The sequence below is a fragment of the Pogona vitticeps genome, chromosome 2 (genome assembly GCF_051106095.1).
Source record: "Pogona vitticeps strain Pit_001003342236 chromosome 2, PviZW2.1, whole genome shotgun sequence".
Classification (NCBI taxonomy): Eukaryota; Metazoa; Chordata; class Lepidosauria; order Squamata; family Agamidae; genus Pogona; species Pogona vitticeps.
In genome coordinates, this window is record NC_135784.1 from 281,607,612 (window position 1) to 281,620,255 (window position 12,644).

The 12,644-nt window shown below is 38.9% G+C and overlaps 1 protein-coding gene across 5 annotated transcripts in view; it reads left to right on the plus strand.

Annotated features, from left to right (window-relative positions):
• ADAMTS6 (ADAM metallopeptidase with thrombospondin type 1 motif 6) overlaps nt 1-12,644 on the plus strand; it is a 224,010-nt gene that overhangs the window by 20,513 nt on the left and 190,853 nt on the right. For 3 of the 5 annotated variants that reach the window (XM_020783724.3, XM_078384553.1, XM_078384551.1), the window contains exons 2-3: nt 3,509-3,860; nt 4,732-5,099. In XM_020783724.3, the coding sequence (XP_020639383.1) occupies nt 3,764-3,860; nt 4,732-5,099 (465 nt within the window). In that variant the 5' untranslated portion in view covers nt 3,509-3,763. Of the gene's footprint in view, nt 1-3,508; nt 5,100-12,644 lie in introns of all 5 variants that reach the window. The other 2 variants (XR_012084520.2, XM_078384552.1) reach the window with 1 other exon arrangement.

Consider the following 12,644-nt stretch of genomic DNA (forward strand, 5'->3'; position numbering starts at 1 on the left):
TGTTAATTTGTTCCAGCGAAATCGCTGTAGAACGAAAACATCGTAAAGCGAAATTAAAAAGCCCATAGAAACGCATTAAAACCCGATTAATGCGTTCCTATGGGCTTGAAACTCACAGTCCAGAGAAGATCCTCCATAGTGCGGCCATTTTCGCTGCCCGTGCAGCAAGGAATCCATCCCAGAAAAGAGGGGGGAGCCATTTTTTTTACCCAGCGGCCATTTTGAAACTGCCGATCAGCTGTACGGAAATCGTCGTTTTGCGAGAATCGGTTCCCGAAGTAGGGAACTGATCATCGCAAAGCGAAATTCCCCCATAGGAAACATCGTTTTGCGATCGCTTTTGTGATCGCAAAAACTTCGTCGTGATGTGATTTTGTCGTTAAACGGGGCGCTCATCTTGCGAGGCACCACTGTAATTGATTCTGTCAAAATCCTAAAAAGAATATGTCAATAAATATGCTAAATGAAACAAGGGCCCACAGGCTGGAAACACTCAATATACAGTGGTGCCTCGACTTACAAACGTCCCTACTTAGGATCATTTCGAGTTATGACCAGCCCTGGCTGCAAAATTTTGCTTCTACTTGCGACCGGAGCTTCCACTTAAGAACAGAAAAAGGCGAGGGGGAAAGGCAGTAAATTCAAATTTCTAACTGTAGGCGGCGATGAGGCTACTTCTTTGGAGCTCTTTCGACCCAGCAGTTAGAGAGTGTGCGTCGGCGGCTTGGAACTGCCTCCTGCTTCTGAGAGCGTGTGCGTGTGTTTGCAGGGAGGCATTGGGCTGCCTTGTAAGCTGTTTTCTGCTTTAAAAAACTGTTCTGGATGTTTTTGCAGCGTGGTTTTGGGCTGGAGGGGTTATGTTTCTGTGCTGTGATGGGTCTTGGGGGGTTTGTTTGTTTTTTGGTCCCCCCCCATTTCTGATGGGTCTTGGGTTTTTTGTTGCTTTTTGGGTTTTTTCCCATTTTCAATGGGTCTTGGGTTTGTTTGTTTTTTGGCTCCCCAACATTTCTGATGGATCTTGGGGACTTGGTTGCTTTTTGGGGGTTTCCCCCCATTTCTGATGGGTCTTGGGGGGCTTGTTTGTTTTTTGGCTTTCTCCCCAACATTTCTGATGGGTCTTGGGGGGGGGGTTGGTTGCTTTTTATGTTTCCCCCCCATTTCCGATGGGTCCTACATGCTTCCCTTGCTTTTTCATTTGTTTTCTTTGTATTTCCGACCTGCCCCCTTTGTTCTCTGTGCATTTCCAATCTGCTCCATTTGTTTTCTGTGCATTTCCAATGGGTCTTGCACGCTTGATTGCTTTTCTTCCTCCTCCCTTCAGCCGGAAGGGATTAATCGCATTTCCAATGAGTCTTGCAGAGATTTGTTTATTGTTATTTTTTTCTTCGGCTGGAATGGATTAATTGCATTTCAAAGCATTCCAATGGGAAATGGTGCTTTGATTTACAACCCTTTCGAGTTATGTCCATCTTCTGGAATGGATTATGGTCGTAAGTGGAGGCACCACTGTACATTACAATCTCCAAGAAAGGAGGTACCAAGCAGTAACTGTAGGGCCATTGCTTTAATTTCCCATGCAAACAAACCGATGCTCAAAGTGGAGCAATAACGGCTTTAATTGTACATGGAGCAAGAAACACTTGATGTTCCAGATTCAGAAAAGGAAGAGGTACTTGAAATCATATTGCAAACATTCACTGGTTCATTTCAGAAGGAGATCATTATTTGCTTTATAAAGTATTGCAGAGACCTTGACTGTGTGGATCATGAGATGCTATGGTTGTTCTGAAAAAAAAAAAGATGTGCCTCAGCACCTTATTGAGTCTTGATGCGTAACCTCTATTGTGGACCAGATGCACAGAGAGAATGATTTCCTGTAGTCCAAGGTTTCCGATAAGGGTACATGTTATCCCCCTGTCTATTCAATCTGTACACAGAACATATCATATGTAAAGTTGGGCTAGATTCAGATGAAGGAAGAATGAAAATTAGTTGAGGACACATCAGTACTGTAAGAGAGAGAGAGAGAGTATCACATAGTTTTGCTGGAAATTGTGGTGGTAGACTAGTGTGGTTCTCAATTTTAACAAAGTATAAATACACAATGTCAATCCTAAATTGCTGGGGAAATGTGAAATTAGAGTGGCAATTGATATTAAGATAGCAGTACTGCTGTTACTAATTGCAAATATTCTTTTCCTTCCTTATCTTCCCCATGTATAGCTATGCTAAAATTCGTGTAGTCTTTTGGATATAGGTCTTCATATTTTCTGAAGAATTCTTGCTCTAGGCTCTTTCTTTCTCATGAGAAAGGTAGCATGTATAAGAAATGTGACCATTTCTGTGCTGGCCACAATTATCTTGAACATTCTTCCAAGAGTGGTTGGTCCAGCCCTGGCTTAGCTTGACATGACATGACAAATGTTCCTGTTGCCATAACACTAGCTATCTAATAGTTGAAATTTACCATATTTTTCGCTCCATAAGATACAGTTTCCCCCCCCAAAAAAAAGTGAAGGGAAAAGTGTGTGCGTCTTATGGAGTGAATACTCCCCCCACCCCATCGCTGCCTTCCCAGGCCCCACCCCACCCTCACCAACACCCTCAGAGGCAGCGATGGCAGTGAGAAGGGACCCCCTGAGGCTTCGGACCAGTAAGGTGCTGCTTTTTACTTTTTAAAAAAATGTTCTGGGTGGGTTTTGGAGAGTAGGTTTGGGCTGGAAGGTATGTTTCTATGTTGTTTAGCCACCTAGAGTGGTTGCAAGACCAGATGGGTGGGTCATGCATAAACAAACAAACAAACAAACAAACAAATAAATAGCATTTTGGTGAGGTTTTTTTGCAGTCCCAGCGTGGAACTTGCACTGTTTATTTATTTAATTGCCCACCCCTGATACAGAGGAATATTTGTTCCTGTTTTCCTCTTCTAAAAATTATGTGCATCTTATAGTGAGGTGCATCTTAAGGAGCAAAAAATACGGTATGTATCATTTCCAATAAAGTGGTGTGAAAGTTTTTCTACAGTCATTCTGGAATAGGGAGTGGAACCACATTGCTAGATGTGGGAGTGAAGGGTGCTTGGCACAGAGGTGGCATCTCCTGTTTGGAGTTATACACTGACTCTGCTAGATTGCAGAGACATTCCAAGCTATATCAGGGTATGTGGTGTTTAAGAGGGCTGAAATAATTGTTAGACTCAAGGTAACTGATATTCTATTGATCCTTCTCCATATGTTTACTAATCTCTCATGACCTGTTTATTTGTGTAAAGGATTTATTTGTCGCTTTTATACCCATCACAACTCTAAATATGTGGCAAGGTGTATAGTGCCACCAATACGAAAAGGCCCTCTTTCTGTCATAGGACATGTTTTCCTTCATGAGTTGACTGGAATGACACATCAAACAATGCATGCTAAAAAGGAGTGGTGCAGACTTACATACAGTTTGGGCTGTTTGTCTGGTATTTAATTAAACTGATTTATGCAATGTTATCTATGTTTTCCAGGTAAAGAAATGGACTACATTTGTTTGCTGTTCATTCTAGTTCCTCAGTGAAATGTGAAGAAATGATCTTTCAAATTTGATTTGGACTGAAAATGTCTGCAGACATAGAAAAAGAGAGCATGGTATTGCAAAACACCTATCAAGAAGTGGAACCACAAATAACTAATCCAGAAGAAATATAATAAATCTTGGTTATGGTGCAGTGCTGGACTGGATTTAAAGCTGTAGCACATAGGTAGCCCACTGCTTCTAAATTATGGAAATTTTGTGGAAGACGTTGACCTGGATTTTGTGCTTAATTATGGTTTTGTCAGAATTTCACAGTGACGCCAGGCTTTCATATAGTTCTCAAGGTAGGGATCCAACCTTTTAAGCTATTTTTTGTCTTTTCAGAAAGTTTTTCATAACATTGGTATTAATATTTATTGTGGAAGATAGCAAATGCATGATTTTTTAGTTACTCAAAGAAAGTAGTACTGAAATATGCATGTTTCTTTTATTAGCAAAATAAAAGTCAATATTTTATTTTTTATTTCATAATAAAGAAATCCAAAAAAATTCATGATTGTTTAAGTGATGGAGGTGATTTACATACTTAAAACCAGATCTACAATGCTTGCTTTTAGTTTTTTCATTAAAGATGTAATATACTCTTACTGTTCCATCAAAAGTCCCATGTGCTCTGCAATATATATGTTGAGCCCCTCTGCTTACAGGTTCCCTCATTCATTTGAATGGAAATAGCAGATTTAAACAAGCAGCGAGAAACTTTACATTTGAGTTTATTTAGGAATCCTTTTTGGCCAAGGAGTTGTACATAGATTGACTAAGAGAACTAGCCCAGGACAGTTACATTTGCTTTGCTCTCTTTAACTGTACCCTTACACATGTACAAAAAAATAATGTCCATGTAAATCCTGTTTTCAGTAGGAAAATAGGAAATCACTTCTACTCTTCCAGGGACAAAGGTTAGCCATTGAAAAGTATACATTAGAATAGATAGTATACTCAGAAAAAAAGATGTTCAGATTTTTTATTGCTAGGATGTGTTTTCCTTTATCATAAAGCAGATAATATATTTAGTAAAGAACTTTTGTTTTATTGAAATAAAAGTTGAAGATGTTTGAATGTGGAAAACTATGTACTGTATAACATTGTACTACTCCTTGTGTGCTGTTATATTTTCTTCTTTTTTATGCCTATTTCTTGGACCAATTTTCAAAGAGGAATTCCTGTCTTACCTTGAACACTACCAACTAACCATCCCAATAAGGGTTGATCATAATGGAGCCTTCCTCAGCTTTACTGTGAAAAATACAAAACCCTCCAGGAGAAAGAAGAGGAGCATTGGACATTATGACCAAGAACTGGCAGTGTCTAAATTATTTTTTAAACTTTCTGCCTATGGCAAGCACTTTCATTTAAACCTGACTCTCAATACAGATTTGGTATCCAAACACTTTGTAGTAGAATACTGGGGGAAAGATGGACCTCAATGGAAACATGACTTTTTAGACAATTGTCATTACATTGGATATTTGCATGGCCAGCATGGTGCAACTAAAGTAGCATTGAGCAACTGCAATGGTCTGGTAAGTGCAAATTATATATTTGGCACATTGGTACAATTAATTCTTTACATGCTCAGAAAAAAAACAGGTTTATTTTTAATACAGTTCTTATTGTTTGGATCTGGATATCTTGTTGCCCTGTTCTGTAACTTGTTCTAATAATAATGTCTTTATCGAGAGCAAGTTAAGAGCATTATTACACTCAGTGGGGCGTACTTCTAAGCAAACATGACTTACTGCTTTTGGCCCATATGTTCTTTGGGCTCTTCAGTTCTATGGTGTGATGTGAATGACTGTACTTTATATTTGTGGGTAGGCTTACTATTGTACAGCAACAGAAAACGTAACAATTATGCATAGCTATATATACTCTGGTAAACATTTGGAGCACACACAGAAGAAAAGTTTCTGCAAGTGGTAAATTCTAAAATATCATGTACAGAATAAAACAGGACACTTTTAAGTGTAACCATAATACTTTTTGAGGAGCCTTTTACCCTGTTGTTCCATACTAGTGGATATTAGCTGCCTGAAGTCTTTTCTCTTTCAGCAACCAAGGAAGTAGTAGTTTCACTCCAAAGTCATAGAAGGGACAATAAGTTTTTAAATACTGTACAAACAGCAGTGTTTGAAAATTTAAGTAAGAAACATACATACAGTATGAGCCTTATCTGTTGCTAATCAGGATTATCATACAGTTGAACATCTAGAGTGCAGTCATACATATGCCTAAGTAAAAGTAAATGCCATTGAGTTTGGGATTGCTCACTAATGAATATTACAGGGCTATAGGACAAGTGTTGATCAAATGAATCATATTCCCTTATTATAACCAGAAAGTGATGGGGGAGCAGTAGGCTATTTTCTGTGGTTTTGAAACAGGCATATGAAACCAAGCAGCTTGGAAGAGTTTGGCTCAAGGATGGGTCATAAGTAATCTATTACTTTTTCAACCTGAAAATCACTATACTACGCTCCTTATATAGTGCTGTAATGATTTTCAAGTTGAAAGGGTAATAGATTACTTATTTGCAACGGTTTAAAATTTATGAAGGACCTGCAACAAACAGGCACAGTATTTTGTAGGTTTTTGTTCTTGTAAACTTTGCTATTGTTGAATGTTATTGCCTGATTACTTTGTACAGTCTTCCAGGAAACAGAACATTTGCTTTATTAGGTCAGGTAGAAGGTGAAGAACATTGTTTCCCATAATAGTAGTGTAACATATTTGTAGTTTTTCTTATAAATAAGATTTTCCAGCCTATTTTAGGGTGTGGTGCTCATAAGCTTGTTTCCCTGGCATGTCAAGTAGCAACCTCTTTTGCTTGTCTAGTAACCCATATGTCCACTAAGAAGAGGGGCTAAAAGGGAGGTGATATTGGCTACACATGAAACAGGTGATAATACAGAGGATGAGAGAATTATGTGAGTAATGATTGGTTGTGAGAGAGTGAAGTTTGGAGAAAAAATAAGAGCTGCATCATTTATTTACTTTAAATGTATATGTTAGGAATTAGCTCTTGCTTTTTTCAAAAAGTATTTTTAATTTATTGCTTCATAAACTCTGCAAAGTAGTAGTACAGTAGAACATAATGAGAAATATATCCAGAAATTACATGTAAGTTGGTAAAATATAAAATACATACAGTTAGGATCTCTCTCTCTCTCTCTCTCTCTCTCTCACACACACACACACACACACACACACACACACACACACACACACACACACACACACGCACACACACACACACACACATCTCTGTCTCTCACACATGTGCGCATGCACGCACACACACAAACACATGCACACACACACACAGCCTTTTTCAGAGTAATCTATTTCTGAACACCACAGCAAACCACTTGGAAAACAAAGTGTGTGGTCTGAAGACCTGTTGATATTAAGTATCTTGGGGGAGAACAGTCAATGAAACTACACTGTATGCATCTAAGCCACTGGTTCTTAACCTTGAGTTACTCAGGAGTTTTGGACTGCAACTCCCAGAAGCCTTCACCACCAGCTGTGCTGACTGGGGTTTCTGGGAGTTGCAGTTCAAAAGCACCCGAGTAACAAAGGTTAAGAACCACTGATCTAAGCCATTACAGTATTTGAATTCCAGCTTTCTCCAGCATGCATTTCGTGTTTTCTCAGTTCTTCTAAGGCTTATCAAGATTCAGTGTGTTGCAATGGTTGTAGTTAGAATAGGACTGCCAAGTCTTAAGTTCAAATATACATTTGCTGTAAAGCTCACTGAGTGATTGGCCAATCATAATCTCTCAGTGTAGTCTAACATAAGGTTCTTGCACAGGTAAAAAGAGAGGGGGAGGAAGAATTGTGTATCACCAACGTTAAACTGCTTGATGGAACAGTGTATATTTACAATAAAAATAAAACATGTTCTGAATGAATTCCAACTTCTATGCCATTTTCCTGCCATTTCTCTTTTAGGTAATACAGGCTTGCATTGATGCTGGTTAATGCAGCAACTCTGCTGCAGAAAAATATAATGATGTAACCTTCTGTCTGTATGCAGTGTAGTGATATGCCTTTTTTGTGGATATTTGTATTTTTTGAAGTGGTAGCCACATTATTCTGTGAGAGCGTATCATTAAGAAGCACAAAAGAAAGCAAAAGCAAAAATAAAATAAGATTAAATAAGGAAAACAAAGATGTCATGGCAGCTGAAAAACTAACTGCTATAATTTAATGTGAGCTTTTATTTAATAAATCTACTTCTTCAGATATTAGAGTAAGAATACAAAGACTACACAGTAAAACATTCATTTCCATCAAGATAAAGAGGTAGTGGTAGCTAGTAGACTCGAGTTGCATTTAGACCCTGTTTGGTATTCAGTTCTTTGCTCTGTTAATAGCAACAATGATTAGTAGCTAAAAGAAACAATACCACGAACAGCATTTCAGGACATACCTCAAAATTTAACTTAGTTATTTCATTTATTTCCTCATAGATTGATTGCCAACATTATATTCTTACAGTCTCACTGCATATGAAAATAAGAACCTACAGTATTTTCTGACATCCTCTCCAGAACACCTAGGGATAATGAATATCTATTTGATATAATTTTACTGGATTTAAATACCATCTCCAAACTTAACTTATAATTTTTTTCCTTTATCCTTAGTCATGGATTTCAATATTCTTAAATCACATGTATTGTTGCAAATTTTGTTGCGTAACTTGTGCCTGAGGAAGACATCACTGGCAGGGGGAGATTTTTAGTAATGAAAGACTTCAATTTTCTCCCACAGCTTTTCTAACTCCTGCATAATTCCTTACATCATGTGGAAGCTATGACATGAAAAGAGGTCTTTAATTACCCTGCTAGTAAAGTCTGTGGGAGTGATCTTTGGTTATTAAAAATTCTCACCTTCTGTCCTCTGGCTCCCCTGGCTTTCACACAATGAATGGGATTACTTGGGAGTCAGGAAAAAATATACGACAGAAGTAAATTTTTAATTAGAGAAAATTGCCCCCTGCTTGTGATGTCATCATCCTTCTGCAACTATAAATTTGTTGTTTACTCGTGTCTGACTCTTCGTGACCCCATGGACCAGAGCATGCCAGGCCTTCCTGTCTTCCACTGCCTCCCAGAGCTGGGTCACATTCATGTTGGTAGCTTCGGTGACACTGTCCAACCATCTCATCCTCTGTCGTCCCCTTCTCTTCCTGCCTTCACACTTTCCTAACATCAGGGTCTTTTCCAGGGAGTCTTCTCTTCTCATGAGATGGCCAAAGTATTGGAGCCTCAGCTTCAGGATCTGTCCTTCCAGTGAGCACTCAGGGTTGATTTCCTTTAGAATGGATAGGTCTGTTCTCTTTGCAGTCCAGGGGACTCTCAAGAGTCTCTTCCAGCACCACAATTCAAAACCATCAATTCTTCGGTGGTCAGCCTTCCTTATGGTCCAGCTCTCCCTTCCATATATCACTACAGGAAAAACCATAGCTTTGACTTTGCGGACTTTTGTCAGCAAGGTGATGTCTCTGCTTTTTAAGATGCTGTCGAGGTTTGTCATCACTTTCCTCCCAAGAAGCAGGTGTCTTTTAATTTCATGGCTGCTGTCACCATCTGCAGTGATCATGGAGCCCAAGAAAGTAAAATCTGTCACTGCCTCCATATCTTCCCCTTCTATTTGGCAGCCCTCCCATTTTTGTCCTTTATCATGTCCATCTTTGCACAAAATGTTCCTTTTATATCTCCAATTTTCCTGAACAGATCTCTGGTTATTCCTTTTCTATTATTTTCCTCTATTTCTTTGCACTGTTCATTTAAGAAGGCCCTCTTGTCTCTCCTTGCTATTCTTTGGAAGTCTGCATCCATTTTTCTGTAACTTTCCCTATCTCCCTTGCATTTTGTTTCCCTTCTCTTCTCTGCTATTTGTAAGGCTTCGTTGGACAGCCACTTTACTTTCTTCCATTTCCTTTTCTTTGGGATGGTTTTTGTTGCTGCCTCCTGTACAATGTTACGAGCCTCCATCCATAGTTCTTCAGGCACTCTGTCCATCATGTCTAGTTCCTTAAATCTGTTCTTCACTTCCACTGGAAGGGGAACCAAATTCCCACTAAGGGATTTGGTTTAGCAGGGATGTGGTGGCGCTGCGGGCTAAACCGCAGAAGCCTGTGCTGCAGGGTCAGAAGACCAAGCAGTCGTAAGATCGAATCCACGCTACGGAGTGAGCTCCCGTCGCTTGTCCCAGCTCCCGCCAACCTAGCGGTTCGAAAGCATGCAAATACAAGTAAATAAATAGGGACCACTTTGGTGGGAAGGTAACAGCGTTCCATGTCTAAGTCGCACTGGCCATGTGACCACGGAAGATTGTCTTCGGACAAACGCTGGCTCTATGGCTTGGAAACGGGGATGAGCACCGCCCCCTAGAGTCGAACAAGACTGGACAAAAATTGTCAAGGGGAACCTTTACCTTTTTATACCTGACTAGCTCAGTGGTTTTTCCTACTCTTTTCAGTTTAAGCTTGAATTTTGCTATGAGAAGCTGATGATTGTTGGGTAATTGTAAATGTAAATTACCCAACAGTATTTCAGCCAGAGTACAATAGTATGGATGGAGATTAATAAATTAAATAATTGTGCTCCCTGTCTGAAAAACTGTTTTAAAATACAGTTTTCTGATGCTACCTCACCTGTTGGGAACAGTTGTGGAAAGAACTTTGATCTACAAATATGAAAAATGTGGAGGAAAAGATAATGTTTGTTGCAGTGGTGACAAATCATAGCAAAGGGTGTAGAGGCTGAGCATAAACAGTGCTTTTTTAGAATAAGTAGTTCACTTGTTGATGTGGCTGGTTTATTTCAGCAGTAAGTCTTATATGGAAAAAGTTCTGTGTAGTTGAGTATAATTCATGCCTAAAAATAACTGGAGTAGTCAGTTAAAAAACGATAAAAAAGAATACCATGTTTGGAGATCAACCCACCGCTCATTATTAGTAAGTAGTAAAACTTTAAATATATCATCCCATGATATGTGAAGATTGTTTCACTATTTCATCAACTATAACTGAATATCAAACTTTATTTACTTTTCATAAATAGGATTAGTACGAATTCCTGAGTGTTGGGAATGGGATTGTCTGTTGAACTGGTATTGTTAGCCTTGTAGGCCACATAGCAGAAGTATGCCTTCCTTTAGGTCAATTCCTCTGGACTTGCTGCCCACATGGAATAACTCTTCTCAGTGGACTTTCTTTGGGTGTAGGGAATGTTTCCTTGTAATTCCATGTAGGGCTTTATAGATTTTGAAAATCCTAGGGCTTGGTTTACTTGCTGTGGCTCCTTTTAAGAAGAGAGATGCAAAATTCTCTTGCCACCCCCCTCCAATTTCTCTCTGTCAGGGTTCTCTGACAATCCTTTCCGTACTTTACCTTGTGTAATGAGTCTTAAATGAGTCCGTATGACTCCTGTGATGGAGAGGCTAAATTAAAGATGTTGTGTTTGGGGGCAAGTAGATCAACTTGACACCTTTAGTATTGAACTCATGCCCCTGGTTCTGGGTGGCCAGGGATGCAGTATTTATTGAATATTTACTTATTGAAATATATATTTATTAAAAAAAATCTGTATATAACCAAAACCATGCTGCTCAGACCTGTGCAATTCAAGGGAGAAGTGTAATGTTGCATCTTCTCATCAGGCTTTACAACCTAATCCAGTGTGATGTAGGCAATAGAACATTAGACTTGGTCAGAGAAAATCTAGCTTCAAGTCCTTTTTTATCCATAATGCTCTGTGACTATCGTTTTCTCTTTGAAAAAGCTCACCATGTTCTGCATATAACGCCACATTATTCCATCTTTAGCTTTAAGGCCTGCAATGAAAGAGAGGGACATACTGTATGTTTGAGGAGTTAATAGATAAAAAGTCTAAGCTGTACTTAAAGTAATGAAAATACACCAGGAATCCAGAAATAAGGTATATTGTAGTTTCATGCATTCATGCACATTATTTTTAATTGGAAAAAAATGAAGATGAATGGTAATTAAACTTTAGGACAATTGATTTTCTTTACTGGATTTATCCCAGGCCAAGGAGTAGAGGTGTTTGGTACATACCATTTTCTCTCTATAGCCTAATAGTTAAATTCTAATGATGTCGTATTTTGCTTGAAGGAAAAGACTGATCACAGAAGAAAACTCTGACGTCCCTTCACCAGAAGTGTTATACTGAGAGAATATTAATGAACTACAGATTTCTTATTGGTTCTGTCAAAGAATTCAGTCTTTATTACAGCAGTTCTTAAGCTTTGTTTCTTATATCCCAGCAATGGCCGTGTCAAAGAATCTCACCATGACAGAAATTAAAGGCTCATCTTCTTCAAGAAAAAAAGAGGCATTCTGTTACTGTATTTATTTTTTGTGGTTATTTGGTTGGCTGGGCAAATGGAATTAGGAAAAACACTGAGTGTCAAAAAGTATTGCATGTCAGAAGGCAGTAGATGTAGATATATAGTAGATCTATAGCAGGAAGGGTTGGTAAGAGACAATGTTAGCTATAGGAAATCATGAAAATAGAGAGAAAATTAATCCCTAATAATTGTATGAAAATCCTGTGTGCTACTTAGGCTGCCTCTGTATCCTAAGAGTCAGACTTGCCCTGGGATGAATAGTGCCCTGGATGAGGAGTGTCTTTGGCACTTTCCCCATAGAAGAATCACCAGTATTTATGAGGTTTGGGTTAGCAGTGATATTGTGTGCTGTGCTGCCTTGCAATGCCTGTACAAAACTGCCTTAGCACAAGTGACATCAAACTGGAAATTGAGAAAGAAAATACTTTCAAGCTGATTGAAGGAAGATCATTGTTAGCTGTACAATCTTGAAAGAAAGCTCTCTCCAGACAAATACAGCCTCTCGGCTAAGCTTGATGTCGCCTCAGTTCAGTACCCCAGGTGACTGCCTATCTGTAAAGACAATATTGAACACACACACACCCAGTAGTATGTGTGCCACTGGTTGAGAATCTCTGCTTTAGCATGGAAACCATCCAGTTGTGAGCAGTGTGATCTATAGGAGCCAAGACTTGCAGAGTTGA